Source organism: Lithobates pipiens, unplaced genomic scaffold (genome assembly GCF_037356315.1).
Source record: "Lithobates pipiens isolate NorthernLeopardFrog02 unplaced genomic scaffold, aLitPip1_a1.2 Scaffold_18, whole genome shotgun sequence".
Lineage (NCBI taxonomy): Eukaryota > Metazoa > Chordata > Amphibia > Anura > Ranidae > Lithobates > Lithobates pipiens.
In genome coordinates this window covers 96,212,107-96,239,972 of record NW_027507758.1, presented here as the reverse complement: position 1 = coordinate 96,239,972, position 27,866 = coordinate 96,212,107, and the positions used below count along the sequence as shown (strand labels likewise).

The 27,866-nt window shown below is 42.2% G+C and overlaps 1 protein-coding gene across 2 annotated transcripts in view; it reads left to right on the top strand.

Moving 5' to 3' along the window:
- KIF16B (kinesin family member 16B) overlaps positions 1–27,866 on the top strand; it is a 566,152-nt gene that overhangs the window by 319,958 nt on the left and 218,328 nt on the right. For both annotated transcript variants that reach the window (XM_077485929.1, XM_077485928.1), the window contains exon 18: positions 4,077–4,130. In XM_077485929.1, coding sequence (XP_077342055.1) covers positions 4,077–4,130 — 54 coding nt within the window. The remainder of the gene's footprint in view (positions 1–4,076; positions 4,131–27,866) is intronic.

Below are 27,866 nucleotides of genomic sequence, written 5' to 3'. Positions count from 1 at the left end.
GCTGCTGCTCACACTTCTCTCACAAAATGGCTGAAATAGTTAATCATGTACTTGTTTTTCATGCATTGTGGGTATTTGGGAGGGTCTCCTGAGGTTATCTTTAAAAAATGCTTCTAACCTTAAATGCTCATAACTGCTGCTAAACTCACAAAAAAAGTATGTAAAAGCTGTAAAACAGACTTTTTTTTTTATTGTCTGTTTCCATCTGTCAAGTTTCCAGTGTTCAGAAAAGGTTTTCAACCGCCCTGTGTACATGAGCCCTTAAAGTGGTTATTAAGTCAGTGAACACAATTGAAGCCAGCCCCTCTGTTATAACAAGTTATACTACACAGTGTCTGTTTTTATTAAAGAGGTTGTAAAAAAAAAAAAAAATATATATATATATATATATATATATATATACCTGTAATGCCGCGTACACACGATCAGAATTTCAGCCAGCAAAAGACCGATGAGAGCTTTTCATCGGAAAATGCGACTGTGTGTATGCGCCATCGGAATTTAGCTGGCCGAATTCCCGCCAGAAAAAATTTGAGAGCATGTTGTAAATTTTTCAGACGGAAATTCCGATCGTGTGTATGCAATTCCGATGTGCAAAAACTCACACATGCTCAGATTCAGCTACGAGATGGATCTGTTGGCTACTGGTTATTGAACTTCCTTTTTCTATTCCCATCATACGTGTTGTACACCACCGCATTCTTGATGGTCGGAATTTGGTTTGACCGTGTGTATGCAAGACAGCTTGAGCGAAATCCGTCGGAATTCCGTCAGGAAAACCATCAGAGCTTTTTACGACCAAAATTCCGATCGTGTGTACGTGACATAAGACAAAGGCATAATGAGCAAGTATGAATTATAGCTCATTATGAAATACTTACCTTAGAACGAAGCCCTGCGGCAGTGCCCACACACAGTTGACCGGGGCTGACATGTTCCCCTGATGTTTCTTCTGGGTTCACGGGCTCCAGCCACACACACAGAATGTGCACGGGAGCCACTGGTCACAGCACAGGGCTCTGAAGAAACCGCACATATGTGTCAATGACGTCAGCAGCAGCGTATATAGTAAATATCTCCTAAACGGTGCAAGTTTAGGAAATATTTACAGTAAAATATTTACAGTACCTATAGGTAAACCTTATTTTAGGTTTACCTATAGGTACAATTAAAAAGTAAGACTTTACTTCCTCTTCAAATTCTGCAGCTATATAACATATTTAACTTATTTGTACGGTGTCGTGACCTCCTGCCGCTCTCCTTCCCCGATCTAAGAACTGCATCAGCACTGTGAAATAAGGTATTTAGCGGCAGAATAAAAAAAAAACAGACACCGTGTAGTATAGCTTGTTATAACGGAGGGGCTGGCAGTAATTGTGCCCACTGATTTTACTGCCACACGAAATGGCAGCAGGGAGGAAAGGGGAGGGGATGAGTGGGTTTAGAGATAGGCTCACACATTAGGAACTGACAGACAGGGAGGAGGGGCGAGGGAGAGACTCTATACACAGCGAGATGGCGACACATAATCAGTAATGTGGATCAGCAGCCATGGTTACAGGGTTAGAACCTCTTTAGGTAGTAAATGTGTATGGGTTATTTTTGGAAAAAATAGGATATCATTTAGTGTCATGTAATGTGGCTGTAAAGCCTTACTTATACCCAGTGAAGTGACTAGCCCCAGAAGATACATATATTAAACAAATCCACTTACGTTTGTTGTGCATATTAATCTGAATCTTATCTACAGACATTTAAGGTGCAGAATTGATATGGTTTGTCTGAGCTTTTAGAAAACGGGGTAGGGAAGGGACACACCCCATCACACAACACACAGGAACAGCGTTAAGGCTGTCAATCACTGACTGTGTGCTGGAGCTCCCTCCCCCCTCCCCTTTTTCTCTTGGTGTCTGGGAAACCTGTCAGAAGTGACTCGTGCAGATAGCAGAGGAAAGAGGCAGTAGACCGAAATTACATTTAGTGCTCTTGAGGCAGGTACACATTATAGAGGGTTATGCTTTGTTCATATTTCACATCAGAGGTTTACAACCACTTCAGCCCCAGAAGGATTTACCCCCTTCCTGACCATGCCCTTTTTTGCGATACGGCACTGCGCCGCTTTAACTGACAATTGTGCGACGTTGCACCCAAGTAAAATTGACATCCTTTTTTTTTACCACAAATAGAGCTTTCTTTTGGTGGTATTTGATAACCTCTGTGGTTTTTGTTTTGGGCTATAAAATTTACTTTTTGCTATAATAAATAGCCCCCAAAAATATATATAAAAAACTAATTTCTTCCACAGTTTAGGCCAATATATATTCTTCTACATATTTTTGGTAAAAAAAAAAATTGCAATAAGCGTATATTAATTGGTTTGCGCAAAAGGTTTATCGCATCTACAAAATAGGATCGATTTTTGGCAGGTACCTGGGGGGAGCAGGTACCTGGTTTTGACTGATAACCTCTTCTACTACTGCTCTGATCGCTGCAGCAAGCCTGGCAGAAGTTTGGTTCCCCCTCCTTCCCTCCCAGCCTTCTGTGGCACACCACTGGTCCCAGAAAGCTGGGGGACCATTTAGAAAGCACAGTGGCGTCACAGCCGGCTTCCCAAAGTAAACATGCTGGCGGCGCCTGGACCCAAAGACAGCCAAAGGGCTGGCTCAGAGAGGATCGCGCTGGATTTCTGGACATGTAAAGCCCCATACACCCTAGATTTTCTGCTGATTTTTGTCTTCAGATTTACCAAAACCATGTAGGGCAAGGGCCTGCCTGGTTGCATACAAATTTAAACTCCTAAGGTTTGACCTTCATATTATATGGTTTTGGTAAAATTTGCTTAAATCTGAAGGAAAAACTCAGCAGAAAATCTGATAGTGTGTATGGGGCTTAAGTGTTGTGTTATTACAATTCAGCAGCTACAGTATTTGTAGCTGCTGACTTTTAATTTTTTGTTTCAGACTGAAGAACTACTTAGGGGTGTTTGCTGCAGTCAGTTACCAGCTCCCCCCCCCCCCCCTAATTGTCTGTTACCTCAAATTTATACTTTGTACATTTTTTAATGGTTTTTAATTCATCTACCCACCTAATTTTACTGTATGCTTCCACTATGGTGTACACCAAACTGAACATTGTCAGTTTAAAGGGTCAGTCCACTCTTCCTATCATTCATGGGTTGATGTTGATGTATATAATCACCCATGTGCTTCTACGTATTTCTCTTTAGCTGAAAAAGTTTCTGTCCTGCTGCAATGTGCACTTTCTATCTAGAGTGGAACCCCCTCCCGCCACAATGGGAACAAGTGCACCAATCTTATCACCCAGGGCTGAATTTCCCTCACAGGAGCCTGTAGGCACACAACCTTGGGCACCCAATGAAACTCCCTTTGCTAGGATCACCCTATTACACATAAAATGTATATATATATATATATATATATATATATATATATATATATATATATATATATATATATATATATATATATATATATATGTGAGAATAGATGAAGTGTTGTCCATGACTGTATAAGTAAAGACCTCCTCTTTGCCTGCGGGATGATTCATACAGGTACCATTTACCTATAGGTGAACTAATGTTTTTTTAGTGGACTTACCCTTTAATACTTCTTTTTTATTTTTTTTACCTCTTTCCAAAGCTTTTCACAATTGATCACTTTGCTTTCTCTCTACCTCCGGTGGCAGCTTTTTCCCTGTAAAAGGACCAATCTGTCTAAGGTAGAGAAACTCAATTTCTGTGTATTGATTGCCGTGCCTGAATGTAGTGAACTCTCAAAGCCTGTGCTAATCATTTATCCGTCTTATTTAACATTATCACCTCAATAGTTTCTCCTAAGAAATTCATTTGCATTCAAACTTTTCAAATAGATGTGCCCAGCAGCTGGAAACCTAATTAGCAGTCCTGGTCAACCCATTCTTCATTTCCTATGAAACTGAAAAAATAAACCCTCCATCTTAAATCGTCCTTTCTCTACATTTCCCATGGTCATCATTCATTGCTACATTATTTTTTAATATCAAGGTGCCCCTGTAACAGAATTTTGCTTTCTTGCCAGACTGGAATTCGAAAGACAACAACGAGAAGAACTTGAAAAACTGGAACATAAGAGGTATGTAAAACAGGAATATAAAAATGGGTAAATGTGCCATATGTCCCAATGTGTTCTTAACTTACATGTATATTTTAATTTTAAGATGAATTGGAAATACTAAGTGACGGAGAAAATAAGAGATGGTAGAAAGATACATTTTTATATAGCAAAACCACACTGATTGTAAAAAAAAATAACTTTACAATCATTGTACGTCCATTTTGCAACAATGTATTTTTTGTAGCATTGTAAAAGTTTTAAACGTACTACTGCCTATTGTGCCAGTGCCACGTTGGATAATATTACAGTGTGACAAGTTAACTGCCTAAAGTTTGTTTTTTGTTTTTATTTTTACTTTTGAATAGATTAGAAATGTGGTCTACAAACTGTGGCCCTCAGGGTAGATGGGACCCTTTAAGTTCCTTTATCTGACTCTCGGGGGGACAGTTCCTCCCACCGATATGAGGCATTATTCCTCTCCCTGACACCATCAATAATGCACTATGCATCCCACTGAGACCAACAATGCCTTTATCTGACCGTTGGGGAACTGTTCCTCCCACTGATATTCCTCACACTCAAATGAACAATGAGACTGTATGCCTCCCACTGACACCAAAGATGAGACACGTTTCCTTCCACTGACACCAACAGTAGAGCACTATTCCTTCCACTGACACCAATGGTGTGCCATTATTTCTTCTACTCACACCAATAGGGCACCATTCCTTCCACTGACTCCAACAATATCGCTAAATTCCTCCCACTGATATAAATGATTGGGCACTATTCCTTCCAGTGACACCAATGATGGGGCACACTATGCTTACCACTATACCAATAATGAAGCACCATTCCTCCCCCTACTAACCACTGGCACTGTGTAATCATTCTACTCCCAGTGACCATCCAGCCTGAGACATTGGGGTTGATTTAGGCCCCTTTCACACGGGGCGGATCCGTAATGATCCGCCCTGTGAACATCTGCTTGCTTATCGGGGATCGCTCCGTTTATCCCCAAGGAGCCGGCAGATGACAGGGACTGCCCTGTCAGATCGCCGCTCTCCTCTATGGGGAATTGGATGAACACGGACCGTCTGTCCGTGTTCATCCGATCCGCTCTGCAGACAGATAGAAAAATAGGATTTTCCTCCGTCTGCAGAATCGGACCACAGCGGAGACGGACGATATCGGGTGTCAGCGGATGTTCATCCGCTGACACCCGCTATCCCATAGAGATGCATGTATGTCCATATTTCATCCAAAAACAGATGGATGAAATACGGACATACTGTCCGCATGTGTGAAAGGCGCCTTACTAAAACTGGATAGTGCAAAATCTGGTGCAGCTGTGCATGGTAGCCAGTTAGCATCTAACTTCAGCTTGTTCAATTAAGCTTTGACAAAAAAAAACCTGGAAGCTGATTGGTTTCTATGCAGAGCGGCACCAGGTTTTGCACTCTCCAATTTTAGTAAATCAACCCCAATGTCTATTACCACTGATGCTGGGAAATTTCTACTCCCTCTGGTCGTAGGACAGTAAACTGGCCCATTGTTTAGAAAGTTTGGTGATCCCTGGATTACAACAAGAATTTAACCTGTTTACAACTGCAAGAACACTGATGTATTACCCAACATGTCTTCCATACCCTGTTCACCAAACTGTCAAAATCATCAACATTCCTATTCCTATTGGTTACATGTATGATAACATTATAAAGGTGCATTACCACTATAAAGGTTTTACTTTGCATACGGCTAGGTAAGAACAGCTCCTTTTTTCCCCATTGAACTCCTCGGGTCTCTTCCCCCCCGCATTTTTTTCTATAGGTAAGAACAGAACTGAAAGCAATTTTTAAGCATTTTACTGTATATATTTGTCTGAAAACAGCAGATCACAAGTAGACAAGCTAGCTACAACTAGTGAGATTTTTGCTCTGGTTTCGGGACAATAAATGCATTGGAATTGAGGCGTGGTTTCTAACGAGGTTACTCGCATGTCTGACACATCAAGTTGATTTTTCTACTTTGAGTTCTGGCTCAGTAATGCAGAGAATCATATTTAAATTTGTTTTAATTGATCTGAGGTTCACCTCCATACTCCCTTCATTTGGTTCCCATAACCCACAGGGGTATGGATAGCTCTGGTAGAGAACCTCTGTCAAGTTTGTATTGTTACTGTTTGGGAGATGACCTCTCATTTACTTTTGTTACCATTGTTATTTCAATATTTTTGATCCTATTTTTTAGTAGCAAAACCACTATAAGTATTAACAAGTTATTTTTTTTTTTATAGAGCTTTGACATAATCTCCTGGATAATCTTACTTATAACTAGACTTTAGATGAATAAGATGCACACAAAATCTGCTCTCACTACCAGCAATCCTAAAATTTCTTGTCCATAAAGATGTCTTTTGAAAAAGTTCTCTATTTTTTTCCAGTCTAATGAAGACCAAAAGCTCCGGTAACATCCTCTCTGGTTATGAATCCTTTGCAGTGCTTCACTCAGAAAGGTGGTGTGGTATATAGAGTTATTGATGCTCCAATATATGCACAGTGGAGTTGGTACTGGGCTTAAAGGGACATACACATATGTAAATGCACTTTTGTGAGTAGCATGAAATTTTAATTTGTGGTGATTAAGCTTTGTGCTTATACTTCCTTTTTGGGAGCTTATATTACCTATTTGGAGAAAGGGGAGAAAGAATTCTTCTGGAGGGGATATAGAGACACAGAGGAAAAGCTGCCTTGGAGTGTTATGTAAGGGGGTATATATATATATATATATATATATATATATGTATGTATGTATGTATGTATGTATGTATGTATGTATGTATGTATGTATGTATGTATATATATATATATATATATATATATATATATATATATATATATATATATATATATATACACATCTTGTGATCCAGTGGAATTATTTTTAGGATTTTCATGTAAGCACAATATTAATGCATTATCTAACCGCTTCAGCCCCGGAAGATTTTACCCCCTTCCTGACCAGAACACTTTTTGCAATTCCGTACTGCATCGCTTTAACTGACAGTTGCTCGGTCCTGCGATGTGGCTCCCAAACAAAATTGATGTCCTTTTTTTTCCCCCACAAATAGAGCTTTCTTTTGGTGGTATTTGGTCACTCCCTGCGGTTTTTATTTTTTGCACTATAAACAAAAACAATTTTGGGAAAACACATTATTTTTTACATTTTTCTATAATAAATATCCCCCGAAAATATATATAATTATTTTTTTTCCCCCCTCAGTTTAGGCCAATATGTATTCTTCTACATATTTTTGGTGAAAAAAAATCTCAATGAGCGTTTATTGACTGGTTTGCACAAAAGTTAGAGCATTTACAAAATAGGGGATAGTTTTATGGCATTTTTATTAATATATTTTTTTATACTAGTAATGGTGGTGATCTGAGATTTTTATCGTGGCTGCGACATTATGGCGGACACATCGGACATTTTTGACACATTTTTGGGACCATTGTCATTTATACAGCTATCAGTGCTATACAAGTGAAGGGGTTAACCACTAGGGGGCTGGGTAGTGGTTAAATGTGTCCTGGGGCGTGTTTTTCTGTGGGGGGCGTGGCTACATGTGACAACGTCACTGATCTCTCCTCCCAATCACAGGGAGCAGAGATCTGCAACACTGTCACTAGACAGAACAGGGAGATGCTTGCTTACATTAGCATCTCCCTGTTCTTCCTCCCCGTGAGATGATCGCGGGTATCCCGCTGCAATCGAGTCTGCGGGACTGGCAACCCGACTCATGGAGGTCCCGGCCGGCGTGCGCGCGATGGCATGGTGGCAAATTTAAAGGGATGTAACTGTACGCCCATTTTCACAGCCACGCCATTCTGCTGACACACTTCAGCGTGCGCCGACGGGAACCGGCTAAACACACCACTTGGATTAGACATACTACACTATATGGTATTTTCTTTTTTTTCTATATTTTCACCTTTTTGAATAGAGCACTACTAGGTATTCATAACCAGAGAGGATGGTGTTGGAGCTTTTGGTCTACATTGGACTGGAAAAAAATTGAGAGCATTTTGGAAAGACATCTATATGTACTGGGACTTTTAGGATTGCTGGTAGTGAGCATTGATTTTATGTGTATATTATTTCCCCTCCGGGATTGTGGGGTTCTTTCGGCTGCTGCTAAAATATTGGGGAAGACATTGAATTAGCCCCAATGTCACACTTGCCTTCTTGTCTCTGGAAACAGCTTTCCAGCAACAGGATCACTATACAGGTCAGGGCAGGTTAGAAACACACAGGTACTTTTTTATGTTTTTATTTATTTAAATACAGATGACGTGCTTTTAAAGCCAAATGAACTTGACCCATGTACATAAAAATGTCTGTTTTTGCTTGCAAGATTCACTTTATAGAGCCAGCCTTGTGTTTTTCTTCTGTGTAAAGCGTATGTTGCTTTCACCTTCATTTTCCTGTCTGAAAAATATTATTCATGAAATTTACCTTACCCTCTCTTGAGCTGTGTGGCCATGAGAACCAAAGCAATTTAAGAGAAAGGAGTAAAAAAAATAGGTGTTGTTTGTCAATTTCCAAGATTAGGCCCTTAATCTAAATAGAGTTTCCAAGGCAAGACATTATATCGCAAATCAAAAGATGGCCGTTGTCCTACCTTAATGGAAAACATAAAGATATGTCAGTCAGTTTGCACTTGCAAAACTCAGAATTTGTGTGAGTACCCATACATCCATTACTTTAGAGTTTTAGCAGCCAAGTAAATAGTTTAAAAGCATCTCTCTGAGTATATTTGAATAATTCAATGTATAGCACACGTTGCATTGAAAATTTCTCTTCAGATTGCAGAAGTATTTTGTGCTCCTGATTGTTATGTGGCGGAAGAAGGTACAGAAAAATCCAACCCAGTTAGATGTGATAACAGGGCATATATACAGTGCTTTGGAAAAGTATTCATACCCCTTGAAATGTTCCACATTTTGTCATGTTACAACCAAAAACTTAAATGTATTTTATTGGGACTTTATGTGATAGACCAACATAGAGTGGCACATAATTGTGAAGTGGAAGAAAAATGATAAATGGTTTTCAATTTTTTTTTACAAATATCTGAAAAATGTGGCATGCATTTGTATTCAGCCCCCTTTAATCGGATACCCCTAACTAAAATCTAGTCAAACCAATTGCCTTCAGAATTCTCCTAATTAGTAAATAGAGTCCATCTATGTGTAATTTAATCTCAGCATAAATATAGCTGTTTTGTGAAGCCCTCATAGGTGTGTTAGAGAACCTTCATGAACAAACGACATCATGAAGGACAAGGAACACACTGGACAGGTCAGGGATAAAGTTGTGGAGAAGATTAAAGCAGGGTTAGATTATAAAAAAATATCCCAAGATTTGAACATCTCACAGAACACTGTTCAATCCATCATCCGAAAATGGAAAGGGTATGGCACATCCGAAAACCTACTAAGACATAGCTGTCCACCTAAACTGACAGGCTGGTCAAGGAGAGCATTAATTAGAGAAGCAGCCAAGAGGCCCATGGTAACTCTGGAGGAGCTGCAGAGATCCACAGCTCAGGTGGGAGAATCTGTCCGCAGAACAACTATTAGTCATTCATGTCACAAATCTGGCCTTTATGTAAGAGTGGCAAGAAGAAAGCCATTCTGCAAAGAAAGCCATAAGAAGTCCTGTTTGCAATGTGCAAGAAGTCATGTGAGGGACACAGGAAACGTGTGGAAGAAGATGCTCTAGTCAGACCAAAAATGAACTTTTTGTCCCAAAACCAAAATGCTATGTGTGGCGGAAAACTAACACTGTACATCACCCTGAACACAAATACAGGACATTCTTGGAAGAAAACCTGTTAGAGTCTGGAAAAGGCTTTACTTGAGACTGGGGTGGAGGTTAACCTTCCAGCTGGACAATGACCCTAAACCTACAGCCAGAGCTACAATAGAATGGTTTAGATCAAAGCATGTTCATGTATTAGAAGGGCCCATTCAAAGTCTAGACCTAAATCCAATTGACAATCTGTGGCAAGACTTGAAAATTGCTGTTCAGGTGTTCTCCATCCAGTCTGGCAGAGCTTGAACTATTTTGCAAAGAAGAATGGGCAAAAATGTCACTCTCTAGATGTGCAAAGCTAATAGAGACATCACCAAAAAGATTTGCATCTGTAATTGCAGCAAACGGTGGTTCTACAAAGTATTGACTACAAATTCAGATATTTATTTGTAAAAAATTGTAAAAAAACATTTATTGTTTTCCTTCCACTTCACAATTATGTGCCACTTTGTGTTGGTCTATCGCATTAAAATCCCAATAAAATACATTTACATTTTTGGGGGTAACATGACAAAATGTGGAAAATTTCAAGGAGTATGAATACTTTTTCAATGCTCTGTACAAAATATGGTGACTCTTACAGCATCTTGGCATGTTTTAAAGCAGTGGTTCTCAACCTCAGTCCTCAAGCACACCCAACGAGCCATGTTTTGGGAACTTCCCTTAGATAAAATAGCTCTTATCAATACCATGTCATTATATTGATTTAAAGCAGCTATGCAAAGTAAAGGAAAACTTGAAAACATTGACTGACTGTTTGGGGTACTGGAAGGCTGAGGTTGAGAACCACTGTTTTAAAGGATGATTAAGTTGATTTACTAAAGTGCAAAATCTGGTGCAGCTGTACATGGTAGCCAATCAGCTTCTAACTTCAGCTTGTTCAATTAAGCTTTGTCAAAAAAAATACATTTTTTTCTTAATATTTACTGTTGGAAATACAGTTGTGCTTGTAAGTTTACATACCCTGGCAGAATTTATGATTTCTTGGCAATTTTTTAGAGACTATGAATGATGACACAAAAACATTTCTTTCACTCACGGTTAGTGTTTGGCTTTAGCTATTTATTATCAATTAACTGTGTTTACTCTTTTTAAATCATAATGGCAACAGAAACTACCCAAATTACCCTGATCAAAAAATTTTGGCCTGATAACATGCACACAAGTAGACACAAAGGGGTTTGAATGGCTATTAAAGGTAATTATCCTCACCTGTGATTTTTTTGCTTGTAATTAGTGTGTGTGTGTGTGTGTGTATAAAAGGTCAATGCGTTTCTGGGCTTCTGACAGACCCTCGCATCTTCCGTACAGTGCTGCACTGACGTTTCTGGATTCTGAGTCATGGGGAAAGCAAAATAATTGTCAAAGGATCTGTTGGAAAAGGTAAATGAACTGTATAAAACAGGAAATGAATATAAAAAGATATCCAAGGAATTGAGAATGCCAATCAGCAGTTTTCAAACTCTAATCAAGAAGTGCAAAATTAGAGGTTCTGTTGAAGCCAAACCATGGTCAGGTAGACCAACTAAAATTTCAGCCACAACTGCCAGGAAAATTGTTCGGGATGTAAAGAAAAACCCACAAATAACTTCAGGTAAAATACAGGACTCTTTGAAAACACGTGGTGTTTTCAAGATGCACAATAAGGGGGCACTTGAAGAAAGATGGGCTGCATGGTTGAGTCATCAGTACATTTGGAGAGGAGTCAACAAGGCCTATGATGAAAGGTAAAGAGGTGGATCACTGATGTTTTGGGGATGTGTGATCTACAAAGGCACAGGAAATTTGGTTAAAATTGTTGGCAAAATGAATGCAGTATGTTATCAAAAAATACTGGAGGAACATTTGCATTCATTAGCCAGAAAGCTGCACATGGGATGTACTTGGACATTCCAACACGACAATGATCCAAAACACAAGGCCAAGTCGACCTGTTATTGGCTACAGTAGAATAAAGTGAAGGTTCTGGAGTGGCCATCTCGGACTCCTGACCTCAACATCATTGCGCAAGACAGCCCAAGAATTTACAGGAACTGGAGGCTGAAGAAATGTAAGTCTCTCAGTACGACACACAAATGGAAAACCCACGCCAGACACTCTGGCTAAACTGGAATCAGCTAGAATAGCGTTAAATTTGGTCCTCGCCTCAAGTGCAGAAAAACATTTAAGATGGGTGAGTGGCTGGTTCTACCTCTAAGCTGACAAAATTGGTCCACGCCTGGCGGCTAAACTTTCCTCTAAACAGAGAATCTACTCCTTTTCCAAAGTTAAAGCGGGGTTCCACCCTAAAGTGGAACTTCCGCTGATCGGAACCCCCCCCTCCGGTGTCACAATTGGCACCTTACAGGGGGGTGGAGATACCTGTCAAAGACAGGTATTTACACCCACTTCCGGGCATAGACTCCCGTGGGAGTCTATGTAATTTCCTGTCCTGCCGCGCTGTCTGCTGGGACACACACGGGTCCCAGTGACAGCGCGGACAATTCCTATTGCACTGCGCGACTCGCGCATGCGCAGTAGGGAACCGGGAAGTGAAGCCACTTCCTGATTCTCTCACCTAGAATGGTGACGGCAGCAGCCGAGAGCCGAGCGATCACTCGGCCTCGGCTGCCGGCATCGCTGGAACCCGGGACAGGTGAGTGTCCATTTATTAAAAGTCAGCAGCTTTAGTATTTATAGCTGCTGGCTTTTAATATTTTTTTTTTAGGTGGAATCCCTCTTTAAATCCTTGGCCGGCTCTGTGACTCAGAACCCAAAACGGATTCTAGATACTTTCCAATTGTTCTACTCTAACCTTTATACCGAGAACAGCCCAAACACACCCCATAAGCTTCATACCTTCTTAGAAGACATTACCCTACCTAAACTCTCAGATCCATATCGCTATATATTAGACTCCTCTATCTGTGAAAATCAAAGTCTGAGAAGTCATTAAAGACCTCAAAAAAGGCTCGGCCCCAGGCCCTGATGGCTTTTCAACACACTACTACAAGATGTTTGTCAATGTCCTCCCTCCTTATCTGGTCCGATTCTTTAATTCCCTCAGCAAGGGTTCTCCCTTAGACTCTGCTAATTGAGCATATTTCTGTGATCCCCAAACCGGGCAAAGACCCAAGCGAAGTAAGCAATTACAGACCAATCTCTTTAATTACCGACTTAAAAATAATGACAAAAATTTTATCAAACAGACTAGCATCCTTCATAGGGTCATATGTCCATAAGGACCAGGTGGCTTTTATTCCGGGAGACAGGGTCCAGACCAAATAAGCAGAGCGGTAGATATTATATCCCTCATGAAGTCGGGATGGAGGATCCCCTCAGGAGGGCTTTCTTCTATCCTAGACCTTCAAAAGGCATTCGACATGGTCACCTTGCCATTCCTGTTTACTACTGAAGAGATGGGGCTTCGGCCCTAAATTCATCAAATCTTTGGAGACACTCTACTCGCACCCCAAGGCACAAGTCAGACTTCATGGACACTACTCTGATCTCATCCCTATTACAAAAGGAACAAGGCAGGGATGCCCCTTCTTCCCTCTCCTTTTCCACGGAGTCCAATGTAGTCAATCGACCCATAAATGTGCTAGATAGGGATGGAACGACAAGCGATTCTAAATTACACCTTAGATTATTTGCTCTGGAGTCCCCCCCAGAAGCTGCCCCCCCAATTCTGTCCCCAACATTGTCCCACTCGATAGCTTTGTGACTCACTATACAACTTAAATTTCATAACATCAGCTTTGCACCCATTGACTCACATTTTCACAATCCCCAAATCCCCCCAGGGACGAATATCAAGGCCTTCCAGTGGTGGCTAGACCAAGGTCAAATTGGGCACTATTTGAACTCGAATGGCCCCCTCAAATTAAGCTACTGTGTCTGAAAAATAGAAATGACCCCCATGGAAAAAGTGTGCTATTACCAAATATCCTATTTCCTGAACTCTATATGGAACGAAAATGTGAACCCTCTATCATTAGCCCCATACGAGAGGGGGTATCGATGGAGACTAGAGGGGGTATCTCCCTGATATACTCAGCCCTGGCTGAGCCACCGGAGAAAGCAACCTACAGTGGTGTGAAAAAGTGTTTGCCCCCTTCCTCATTTCCTGTTCCTTTGCATGTTTGTCACACTTAAGTGTTTCGGAACATCAAACCAATTTAAACAATAGTCAAGGACAACACAAGTAAACACAAAATGCAATTTGTAAATGAAGGTGTTTATTATTAAAGGTGAAAAAAAATCCAAACCATCATGGCCCTGTGTGAAAAAGTGATTGCCCCCCTTGTTAAAACATACTATAACTGTGGTTGTCCACACCTGAGTTCAATTTCTCTAGCCACACCCAGGCCTGATTATTGCCACACCTGTTCACAATCAAGGCATCACTTAAATAGGAGCTGCTTGACACAGTAAGGTCCACCAGAAGATCCTTAAAAGCTACACATCATGCCGAGACCCAAAGAAATTCAGGAACAATTGAGAAAGAAAGTAATTGAGATCTATCAGTCTGGAAAGGGTTATAAAGCCATTTCCAAAGCTTTGGGAATCCAGCGAACCACAGTGAGAGCCATTATCCACAAATGGCGAAGACATGGAACAGTGGTGAACCTTCCCAGGAGTGGCCGGCCGCCCAAAATTACCCCAAGAGCACAGCGACGACTCATCCAAGAGGTCACAAAAGACCCCACAACAACGTCCAAGGAACTGCAGGCCTCACTTGCCTCAGTTAAGGTCAGCGTTCATGCCTCCACCATCAGGAAAAGACTGGGCAAAAATGGCCTGCATGGCAGAGTTCCAAGGAGAAAACCACTGCTGAGCAAAAAGAACATCAAAGCTCGTCTCAATTTCTCCACAACACATCTTGATGATCCCCAAGACTTTTGGGACAACATTCTGTGGACCGATGAGACAAAAGTGGAACTCTTTGGAAGGTGGGTGTCCAAGTATATCTGGCGTAGAAGGAACACTGAATTTCATAAAAAGAACATTATACCAACAGTAAAATATGGTGGTGGTAGTGTGATGGTCTGGGGCTGTTTTGCTGCTTCAGGACCTGGAAGACTTGCCGTGATAAAAGGAACTATGAATTCTGCTGTCTACCAAGAGATCCTGAAGGAGAATGTCCGACCATCTGTTCGTGTACTCAAGCTGAAACTAACTTGGGTTCTGCAGCAGGACAATGATCCTAAACACACCAGCAAGTCCACCACCGAATGGCTGAAGAAAAACAAAATGAAGACTTTGGAGTGGCCTAGCCAAAGTCCTGACCTGAATCCTATTGAGATGTTGTGGTATGACCTTAAAAAGGCCGTTCATGCTCGAAAACCCTCTAATGTAACTGAATTAGGACAATTCTGCAAAGATGAGTGGGCCAAAATTCCTCCAGGACGCTGTAAAAGCCTCATTGCACGTTATCGCAAACGCTTGGTTGCAGTTGTTGTTGCTAAGGGTGGCCCAACCAGTTATTAGGTTTAGGGGGCAATCACTTTTTCACACAGGGCCATGATGGTTTGGATTTTTTTCACCTTTAATAATAAACACCTTCATTTACAAATTGCATTTTGTGTTTACTTGTGTTGTCCTTGACTATTGTTTAAATTGGTTTGATGTTCCGAAACACTTAAGTGTGACAAACATGCAAAGGAACAGGAAATGAGGAAGGGGGCAAACACTTTTTCACACCACTGTATATGCTGAGCTGGGAACGTAACTTTGAGATAGATTTGGACATGGACATATGGCACTCTAATTTTGCCCGATCATTTAAAGGGATTCTCAACAATTCCTTGATATAAGCCAACCTCAAGGTCATGTCCCGCTGGTACCTGGTTCCCACCCGCCTCGCTAAATATTATGCTCAGTCTTCCCCCCTCTGCTTCAGAGGCTGTGGTCTCTTAGGCATTCTCCTCCACACCTTATGGGAATGTCCTAGAATCAGGGGCTACTGGAACAAAAATTTAAATTTATTTATTTATTTATTTTTTTTTTTTTTTTTGAGTTTCAAAAGAGCTTTATTGAAACATAATAAAAAATGTAACAGAGGGTCTCCCACGCAGGGGAGTCGTGAAGAAGGAGTTTACACAACATAGGTACAATCATAACTGGCAAAAGTTCTATAGTTTGCAAAGTGAAGCGCTGAGTGAATGGAACAAAACCCATCAGCCTGCTCATATCTGAACTTTTCTCAATTACAACATTGAGCAAGGCTCCAAAGTCAACTTGAGGCAGGAGTTGCCCCGAGCCCCCAACACCCCTTCCGGGATCTTGCTGTGTCAGGAACTCAGAGCCCTCCCAAACTAAGGCAAAACACTGTTAGCAGGAGCCCGCTCTGAGCAGGGTCCAAATTTTCAGCCTCTGTTAGTTGGGACAAAAGCAGATAAGGGAAAAAAGGCAGAGGGGAGGAAGGGTTAGGGAAAGAGTTAGAGGGAGGAGGGAGGAAGGAGAAGAATAACATGAAGAAAGAGGGGAGTGGAGAGGAGACCTCAGGAAGGGCCCGACCTGTCTGAGGGAGTACCCCTAGTGGGGGGAAAAGAGAACAGGTTATAACCAAGTGAGATCCCCACATGACTCGCCCAGGGTTCCCATATGCTCTTGAATCGGTCAACTTTGTCAAGAATTATACCGGAAGTCTGTTCTTGGAGCATGATCCAAGTAATCTTTCGTTTAGTATAGTGGAGGGAGACTCTAGGCGATTTCCAGGCCCTGGCAATGGACAATTTTGCCCCAATAAGGATGAATTGGGCCAAAATTCGAGAGGATTTCTTCGCACGAAGGATATCTTGATTGAGGAGAGCGATTTTGGGGTCCTGGGGAATTCCAAGCCCCGTGACTTTGCGGATGAGGTGAAAAACACCATTCCAATAACTTCTGATTCTGGGGCATTCCCAAAAAGTATGGATCAGGGATCCTAGGTGGCCACAGCCCCTAAAGCAAAGTGGGGAAGATTGGGGGAAGATAGATGCAAGTCGTTGCGGGACTAAATACCATCTGGAAATCACCTTGAGGCTGGCCTCCATTAGAGAGACGTTGATGATCCCCTTGAACCCTCTCATAAAGTTGCAATGCCAAGTATCCAGGTCCCAGTCGAAGTCCAGATCCCGCTCCCATTTCAGCATGTATCCTGTCTTAACCTGTGGATCTGCTAAAGCTGCATAAATCAGGGAGATACCACCTCTCATAACCTCAGCTGATGTGCACCATTGTTCATAGAGAGTGACTGTCAGTGGACCTAATGTACGAGAGGAAAGTGAGTGTAGAAAGTGAGAGATTTGGCGGAAGCGAAATCTCTCGGTCAGAGGCATCTCTAGTTTAGAGATACACTGGTCTAATGTGAGGGGACCATTAGAGTTGACGTAGTTCCCAATTCTAATGAGACCCTTGTTGAGCCACCATTGAAATGTTTTGACGTTAAGTCCAGGTGGAAACTGAGGATTGTTAAAAATGTGTGCTAGAGGGCGCCACGGGGAAGTCAGGAAATTCCTGGAGTGAACCGAATCGCAGAGGGCCATTGAGTGAGACAGAGTGGGTGACATAATCGGAGGCCTGGACTTGGGGGGTCGCCACATGAGAAAATCTATGGTAAAGTTGGGAATGGCTTGTCTTTCCATTTCCACCCAATCCGGTTTCTTACCGTTAGAGTAGATGCAGGAGATCTGGCTCAACTGTGCTGCTTGATAATACCACCATAGATTAGGTAGTCCAAGTCCTCCTTTTCGTCTTGGTCTGAAGAGAACCGATTTGGGTAGTCTATGGGAAGAGCCGCCCCACACAAAGCGGAGTATAGCAGAATGCAAACTGTTGATTTGGGATTTGGGAACTGAGATAGGGAGCGAGCGGAAAAGATAGAGGATTCGGGGGAGTAGGGTCATTTTAATGGCATTAACTCTGCCTAGCCAGGAGAGCTTATAAAGGGACCACTGATCCAGATCCGCCTTCAATTTGTTATACATCGGGGGGAAATTGTGCTTATAGAGTAAACCAATGCTCGGGGTGAGGTGGATCCCCAAGTAGGGAATGGATGTTGGGTTCCACGAAAAGGGAAACTGGGATTGGAGTTTTGCTACCGAATCCGAGTTAACGGAGACGTTGAGAGCTACTGACTTGGTCATGTTGACTTGCAAGCCAGAGGCTTGCCCAAACTCATGAAGCACCCTTAAAACGTTGGGAGTGGAGATGAGTGGTGATGTAATGAATAGAAGGACATCGTCCGCGAATAACGCGCATTTGTGCGAGGAGGGGCCACAGCGCACGCCGTGGATATCAGGATGAGTCCTAAAGGAGATTGCTAGCGTTTCTATAGCTATAGCGAATAATAGGGGGGATAACGGGCAACCCTGCCTAGTACCCTTGGCAATGGGAAAAGGGTCTGATAGATGGCCTTGAAGTTTGATCCGGGCACTAGGATGGGAATAAAGGGCGGATAGAGTATTGACAAATTTGTGGCCAAAACCCCATCGCTCTAGTGTGCGGAACAAATATGGCCAGGTAACGGTATCGAAGGCCTTTTGGAGGTCGATGGATAATAGGAAACCCTCCTGGAGAGGACCGCCATCCCAGCCCGACTGGAGGATGGAGATTATGTCTATAGCTCTCCTCACCTGGTCCGGCCCCTGCCTGCCTGGTATGAAGCCAACCTGGTCCCCATGGACATATGAACCTATGAAAGAGCCCAGTCTGTTTGAAAGAATCTTGGTCATTATTTTCAGATCGTTATTAATTAGGGAAATAGGTCTATAATTGCTCACTAGGCTTAGGTCTTTATCGGGTTTAGGTATTACTGAGATAAATGCCAGGTTGGCTGTCGGATCCAGGGAAGACTTATTGTTGAGGGAGTTGAAGAATCGGGCCAGGTAAGGAGCCAGGACTTCTATAAACTGTTTATAGTACTTAGTAGAAAACCCGTCAGGGCCAGGGGCCGAGCCAAGTTTAAGTCCTTTAATGACTTCTCTAACCTCCTCCTCCGTGAAAGAGGATTCCATAAGCTCCCTATGGGAGTCTGAGATTCTGGGGAGTGCGATACTGTCCAGGAAGGCCTCCAACTGTGGAATACCAGCGGGGTTGGTGTCCGAGTATAGATTAGAATAGAATTTATTGAAGGCCTCTAGAATCTGTTTAGGGTTTTGGGTCAGTTTACCGGATAGGGACTTTACTTTGGGGAGGGCCTGAATCCTGTGCCGGGGGGAAAGCCTCGCAGCCAGCTGAGGGCCAAATTTATCAGTGTGAAGATAGAATCTTCCACTTGTCCATTTAAGGTGGCTCTCTGCACTGGAAGTCAGGGCCAAATTCAAAGCAATTCTAGCGGTATCCATTTTGGCTAATGAAGTGGGTGATGGATTTTTCTTGTGCGCAGCACTCAGTACCTGGAAGTCCCGTTCCAGATTGACTACGCTTTGGGCTTTTTCCTTCTTGAGCTGGGAGGTCAGCTGAATAATTTTACCTCTCATGACCGCTTTATGGGCCCCCCACAATGTTTCAGGAGTGTCATTAAGTTGAAAGAACTCTTTCAGGTCTCTCTCCAGTTGCGTACAGTGTATTTGGTTGGCAAGGAGGGACTCCTTGAGGCGCCATTGGGGGGGGCCCGCCGGAGTTAGAAAGCCCACGAGCTGAATGTAAATGACTGAATGATCAGACCATGGAACCTCTTTAATGCAAGCCCGAGATAAAAAGGTAATATCCGCCGTGTGGACAAAGATGTGATCTATGCGGGAGAATGTCCTGTGTGGAGCTGAAAAGTGAGTGAAGTCCCTAGCATCAGGGTGGAGCTCTCTCCAGGAGTCTATCATCCCCAGAGAATGAAAAAGTTTAGCAATTTTTAGACTCTGTTTAGGGGGACGTTTCAAGTGGGATCTACCATTGGAACTCTTATCCATAAGGTGGTCAAACGCGATGTTTGAATCACCACCCATGACCACCTTACCCTCCAGGTGGGAGGATAAGGCAGTCAGCATGGACGAAAAGAAAGGAGCTTGGTTTTTATTGGGCGCATAATAGGAAACAAAGGAAAAAAGGACATCGTTAATAAGACCCTTAACCAGAAGATATCTCCCTTTGATATCTCTGATGGTTTGAATGTGGGTGAACGGGGTATGTTTAGAGAATAAAATGGCGACCCCCTTCGTCTTGTCCTCAGCGTTTGCTAAGAAGAAGGTAGGGAAATTCCGGTGTAAGAACGTGGGGTTATAATTTTTGGGGAAGTGGGTTTCTTGAAGCATAACAATATTAAGGCCCCTAATGTAGTAGCTGTGAAGAGCTTTACGTCTTTTAGAAGGGGAGTTTAGGCCTTGAGTATTATGTGACGCTATCTTGAGCGTCGTCTTATCAATATGCGGATCAGCCATGGTTATCAGAGTGTGGGAACAAGGTAGGGAATGGCAATCTTACCCTGGGTAGGAGAACTTGTTTGCTGTTCCAAGGTGCAGGATACATGTGCTGAAATGCGTCGTAGACTGAGAGGCGGGATCTCCCCGAGGGCTCCTGAAAAGAGAAAAAAGTAGAGAAGAAAAGAGTGAGAGGAGGAGGGAAAGTGGGGGAGGGAAGGAGGGGGGGGGGGGAGAAGGTGAAGGACTCGAGAACGGGAAAGCTCGGATCCTTCTGTGGTGGGTCTGGAATGGCAGAGCCCACCTCGAGCCTCCTGAGCCAGGAGGGCCCGAATCAAAGGCAGTCTGAAATCAGACTGCATTCCTGAAGACCCTAAGGGAGAAATCTCCGCAAAGGGGCAGCAGGTAGAGTGGCACATGGCACTAAGCCCCGCTCCGGCACCGGCGCCTCTATCGACGTGCCAAAAAAAAAAAAATAGGTGCCAGCAGGCAAATACAGGGAACCATATAAAAATTTAACAAAGAGAAAAACAACAAGAAAACATATCAACCTTGAAGAACTTATCAACAAATAAGATCCGGGACTGTCCAGCAAGATAGTGAGACCAATTACTAAAAAAACAAATGGTATCAGTACGACAGCAATGTTAGGAGAGATGTGTCATGGGCAGGGGGGGGGGGGGGGGCGGAGAGCACGGGATGTTAGGTGGATGTTAAGGAAAATCTAGGCAGACATTCACACCCCGTAAAAGTAAATAAAAAAAAAAATAAAAATAATAAAAAAAAAAAAAAAAAAAAAAGGGGGGGGAAGGGAAGGAGGGAGCCAGGGGATTGGGAGAAAAAAGGAAAAAATCACATATCGCAAAATGGAAAAACTGAGTTCAGAGGGTCCTTAAAAGGACCGGAGGGAAGCCGGAAAGTCCATCGGCCCCTCCCGACAATCATCAGGATTCAAAAATGAAAAAAGAAAAAAAAAAAGTCAGTGGCCCAGAGGCCTTAAGGGTTCAGGAGTCACTTTTGAGGTGCAGAGTCGCGTTGCCTCTTCGACTTTTGCTTCACCCACAGGGGGGCCAATGGGCTGTTCGGGGGGGGTCTTTTAGATGCGTTCGGCCGGCTCTCCATCTGGATGGATTGTAGCTCTTGAGTAATGAGCCCAAGTTGCAGGAGGAGGGATTCCCCGTCAGGAAAGTTGGTAAAGCTGTATTGTCTATCTTTCCACTGGAACTGGAGGCGAAATGGAAAGGCCCATCTATATTTGATCGAATTTTGATTTAGAACTTCCAGAAGGGGCTTGAGAGTTCTTCGCTTTTGAATCGTGGCGGGAGAGATGTCTGCGAAGACTTGGATTTTGTTGCCCTGGATGGTGAGATTGTCACGATTGCGGGATCGCATCATAATTTCCTCTTTAATTCCATAAAAGTGAGGCTTGATCACAATATCGCGGGGTAAGCCGTCCTGACGGGGGGCTTGTAGCGCTCGATGGGCCCTATCCAGCTCTAGCTTGTGGTCTGGAACGTCTGGGATAATGTCCTTAATGAAGGCCTTGACGGTGCTTTGAATGTCCGTGACAGATTCAGGCACACCTCTGATGCGGAAGTTATACCGTCTGCTTCTATTTTCTAAATCATCTAATTTAGAAAGGGCTGAATCCAGTTGTTCCTGCAGGGACTGTAAGCATTTAGAGTTCTGGTTAGTGCGAGCTGCAGTATTATCTACTGCCTGTTCGATCACATCTATTCTTGCCCCTAGGTTCTGCAAGTCGGCTTTGATTGAAGAAGTTATCTGAACAGCATTTTGAGCTAGGCCTGCTGCCAGCATTTCAGAAAAGCTACTGAGGAGCTGTGTCAGGTCAGGTGGATGTATAGGCTGAGGGGAGGCCTGCAGGGCCTCAGCCAGGCTGTGTGGAGAGATGGTTTGAGGTGAATAAGATAAGCCTGCCAGCGATCTATGGATCAAGGATATGGTAGAAGCAGGAGAAGTCTGGGGGTCCTGGATGTTACTCACGGCAGTGGAGGAGGGCTGGGGAGGAGGGGGATCCGCTATATCGTCCCTGGTGTCCGTGTCCCCGCCGGGAAGAGGAGCGGTCGCCATCTTGGACGGATCAGGCTCGTCTAGGCCGTAAAGTAACTGGCGGCTGGCGAACGTTTTTGCCCGGCCTTTGGGCATATGTGCGGGCTCCTGGTGTCTTCCGGAGCTCGATGTAACGTTCGGCGGAGGTTCCCGCTGGCTGGAAAAGCTAATGTTAGCGCCGAAGGGCCGGAGCGGTACGGAGCTCCCGATCAAGGCGTCCGACCGGAAGTCCCGCGCATGCGCACCCAAAAATTTAAATTTTAATCCGCAAGACCACTGGGATTGCGGTTAACCAAGACCCTACTATCACACCTCAACCTTTCGAATTCCCAAAATTTCTAAATTAGCCCAGACTCTAATTCACTTTATACTTCTAGAGGCCAAACTGACAGTCGCACGTGCTTGGAAATCCCCCTCAGTTTCATACCATCTTACCAAACAAAAAATCTCCTGGACAATGTCCCAGGAAAAAATCTCCAACACTATCCTAGACAATTTGGAGAAATTCAAATGTATCTGGGATCCCTGGGCCTGACATATCGAAGTATCTCTTTTGCTCTAGGGTCGTGGCTTCCCAACATAAGTTCAGCCTGCATCACCCCTAGACCTTACTTTTAGCTCTCCGTGAATTTTGCTCCCTTTCCTCTATAAGAGCAAGAGAAGAAGTTGGGACTTGATGCGGATTTGGAAGCAAAAAATGAGCTGTATGGGTCTGATGATGTTGAATTTATTAAATATTACACAGTAAAATGCATCAAGCAGTGGTACCTATTGCATCTTCCATCATGATTACTTGATTCATACATTAGTACATTGCACATTGACAATGATATTCAAGGTAAAACAGTATATACAGAATATGTTACAAAACTGCATGATAGAATTTGATATCTGAAGCTCAGCGCGTTTCACGGCTATCTTGCCGCTCATCAGGAGATGATGTAAATTGGATGTGTATAAAATGAGAGTATTATATCAGACAATGAGTAAGTCTTGTATATAAAAAGTAAAACTAGAAATAGACGGAATTTGCTTGAATCAACCACCCATATTAACAGGTGAGGCAATGGAGAGGATGTGGCAGTGGTTGAGTGGGCAGCCGGGGACAGAATCTGGCAGGGGAGCTGAGATGGCACACATGGCAAAGCAGGGAAGCAAGCCCTATACTAAAACAGTGAAAGACGATAATCAGTGAAAATTTAGAAAAAAAAGAAAAATGTGTGATGACAAAGTATCTGTGATAGTGAGACTGTGTTGGAAACAATGGGGATGCTCCAACATAGTAAGCGCTAACATTGAAAGGTGGGAGAAAAAGGAGAGAAAGGAGAAGAGGGGAAAGAACGAGAAGAAAAGGAAGGAAGGAAGGAACAGTGAAGAAAAGAAATAGAGAAAGAAAAGGAAAAAGGAAAGATAGGGAGCAGGAAACAGAAAATGTGTGACCGTGAATCCGTGTTGGAAGCAATGGGAATGCTCCAACCTAGTGAACGCTATCGTTTAGAGGTGAGAGAACTCAAATGTGTAATAGTGAAATTGTGTTGCTAACAATAGGGATGTTCCAACATAGTGAACACTATCATTTAAAGTGAGAAAAGTGTGAAACACAAGCATGTGAAAGAAGGACAGGGGAAATTGATGTGTGCTAAGTGTGTTACCTGAATATGTTGAGTGGAAAGTGCACTGCACTTATTGCATGATGTTCCCAATATGCAGCCCCTGTGGTCATGTGGTCATTATGATTTAAAAAGAGTAAACACAGTTGATTGATAATAAATGGCTTCAGACAAACACCAACTATGAGTGAAAGAAAAGTTTTTGGGTTATCATTCATATTCTCTGAAAAATGGCCAAGAAATAAATTCTTATGAGCACAACTGTATATTCAGATATGGGCAAAGGCATTACAGCTAATAAATTGTACAGTGTATTTTATATATATATATATATATATATATATATATATATATATATATATATATATATATATATATATATATATATATATATATATAAATATATATATATAAATAATTTTAAAGTTGCACTTCTGTTTGTCAAAAAAGCAATAATTACATTATATATCACAATGGCTAAGGCCTGGTTCACACTGCCATGACTTAAGAGTTCAAAGTCGCATGACGGGTCACACCTTATTAACGACAATGGAACAATTCTAGTCGTGGTGACTCAAGTCGCTCCAACTTAGAAAAAGGCTCCTGCACTACGTTTGGTGTGACTTTAACACAACTTGCATTGACAGTTAAAGAAGTCGTATGCAAGCCGCGATGAAGTCGTGCAGGGATGTCGGATTCAAAGTTGCGGCAGTGTCAACTGGGGCTTAATCTGTAGTGCATGTTCAAACCTTAATTCCATAAATAACGTGTAGATTTTTTACTCCAGGAGTATATAGTGAATTTGGCAATTCTAGAGAAATGCTTAAATAATGCATTACAATTTAACAAAACCCATTCGATTTTACTAAACTAAAATGTACTGGAGATTTTAGATGACTAAAACTAAAGCAATTCAGATTACTAAAATATGACTAAAACTAAAATGGCATTTAGGTCAAAAGACTATGACTAACTCTAAATCAAAATTTTCTGTCAAAATTAACACTGATTTAAGTTACAGCAGTTTTTTTTTATTTTTTATTTTTTCCTTTGTGATGAGGGTTTTACGTAAATATAGAAAACTGACCACCGTAGCAGCCCTGTCAGTGGCAAATAGTTTGTCTCATTTCTGTAACTGATAACGGATATTAGATGTATCAGTTACAGAAATGAGACAAACTATTTGCCACTGACGGAGCTGCTCAGTGATCAGTTCTCAATATTTACGTAAAAAATACCTCATCACAAAAAGAAAAAAAAACTGCTGTAACTTAAAATTAAGTTTTAGCTGGGATTTGGCTTCAGTTAGTATATCTAAATCTGCTAGTCCATCTAACACTCCCCTCAAAATAACCATGGTGCTGTCTAAAGTTGCCCCCTGTGCTCTTTAAAGCGGGAGTAAACCCCGTTTCAAAATACACTTACATTCCCAGCATGCCGGAAATGCTAACTTTCACATTGGTTGTGCTCTCAACCAAACTTTCAAACCATCCAATGTCTGGTTTCATAACTGATCACATGTGCAGCATTATGGCAGTTGAAGTTTTATTAGAGGCCAAGATGTCAGCTTCCTTGACTGAAAAAGATAGAAGGGTTTACTTCCACTTTAATCCAGAGAAGGGACACTCTAATACAGGAGGTGAGTTACTGGTCAGATCACCAGGTCAACAGAGGGGGAAAAAAACAAATGCAGCCAATACATCTAATGATTGATAAGCTGCAATATATCACATTTTTGATTTTGGATGTAATGCCGCTTTAGATGTTTGTTCTGAAAATTAATTATTAGTGCAAATAGGAAGTATTCAATGACGTACTTAACCAAGTTGGAAGTAACGGCACTAATTGGATAGTTTTCTAAATTTGTAATGTAAAATTAAATATTAGAATTATATTAAATTAAATAGATTCAATGTTGTATGTCATGTAAAAAGTTGCATCATTTCTGCCTTTTTTGCCTCCGGCTTTACAGCAGAAAATCTTTGCCATGATTGTAGTTTATACTGTATTATCCACTTCACCTCCGGAAGATTTACCAAAAAATGCACTGTCACTACTAATTACACTGGCTGGTAAAGGGCAAACAAAGGCTTAACTGTGTGCCTAAAATGTGTTTTCTGACCGTGGGGAGGTGCTTTTACTAGTGGAAGGCACGGATCTGTGTTTCCGCATTACAGGAACACGGGATCCATGCCTTCTGTACTGACAGACCAGCAGTCTGCCTTGTTTACTGCCGTTCTGCCTGTGTACAGAACGAACAGTGGGTGCCAGTGAACATTGATTCCACGGGACCCGATGTTAAGCTCCCACTGTGTAGAATCACAGCAGGAGTGAGCCTCCGGTGGCGCACACTCGTGTAAGATATCCAGAAGTGCAGGATCATGTATATATGTACATAATCCTGCTCAGCATGGCTGCCCTGTGGCAGTAAAAGTGCTATGGGGCAGTCGGCAACTGGTTAAATAGAGTATCAAAAAGGTCTCAGACATTAGGTGCTGTGCAAGGTATACAAAATCCTCTCCATTATAATAACCATATCAATTCTGTTTAGAATGGAGGATAGGGGTACTGCGGGGGACATCCAATGAAGAGCAATGGCCCATAAGGTGTATATGCAAATAGTGTTTATAAGACATTCCTCCTTTCGAAAGATACCTTGGGTTTGATGCTCCAAGTAGATACCTTGAGATTGTGAACTGTAGGGGAGTACCAGGTATAGCGGAAGCAATAGCAGTCACTTTCTTCAACACTGGAGAAAGTAGCCCACAATCCCAAAATATGTGTTTAAAGTTATCTGGAAGCTGACAGTTCCTGGAACATAGTCCAGACGTTCCAGGGAATATGGCCTGGAGTCTGGAAGGAGTATAATACCATCTAGTCTAGTTTCCCTAACTGCCAAGGATTTTGTAGCTTTGCATAAGTTATCCAGCATTGTATCCCAATCTTCTGGAGCGAACTGTTCCTTGCAGTCAGTGTTCCATTTACTTCTATATGGAGAAGAGAAACCTGAAGCCAGCGCTGTTTTGTAGAGAACTGAAATGAGGCCCTTGGCTTTGGGGGAGTCACGGCAGATCTGTTTGAACAATGTAGGTGGGAAGGATGGGGTAAGACTAAAATGGTAGATATAAAAGTGTCTTATTTGTATAAAGTGATAGTATTCTCTAAGTGGGATTTGTTTTTGTGTGTGGAGGAGATAAAACATGGCGAATATATCTCCTAGTTGGAGATTAGCTAAGGTGACCAGGGAGTTGGATATCCACTGTGAGAAACTTTACGGATGGTCAAACGCTGTGGCAAATAAGGGTTCTCCTAAAAAGGACGAATCTTGGGGTGCAGATGAAATCAGGCCAAGTTTAATTTTATACTGGTTCCAGGGGATGAAAGAGTGCGTTACAATGGAGTTAAGGAGGGTAAGTTTATGTATAGAGTTGGAGGGTGACCAATAAGGTCTGATGGTGTTGGATTCAAACCTGACCCAGTGTACCCTTGAATCCGGGATATTCCACTGAGCTATCTGGGAAAAATGAGCAGCTAAGAAAACCATAAATTTGGTAGACCTAGGCCCCCTGTGGTTTGAGATTTACAATCATGGCCAAAATTGTTGGCACCCCAGAAATTTTTCCAGAAAATCAAGTATTTCTCACAGAAAAGTATTGCAGTAACACATGATTTGCTATACACATGTTTATTCCCTTTGTATGTATTGGAAAAAAAAAAAAAAAAAAAGGGAGGAAAAAAAGCAAATTGGACATAATGTCAAACAATTCCAAAAATGGGTTGGTCAGAATTCTTGGCACCCTTTCAAAATTGTGGATAAATAAAATTGTTTCAAGCATGTGATGCTCCTTTAAACTCAACTGGGGCAAGTTACAGGTGTG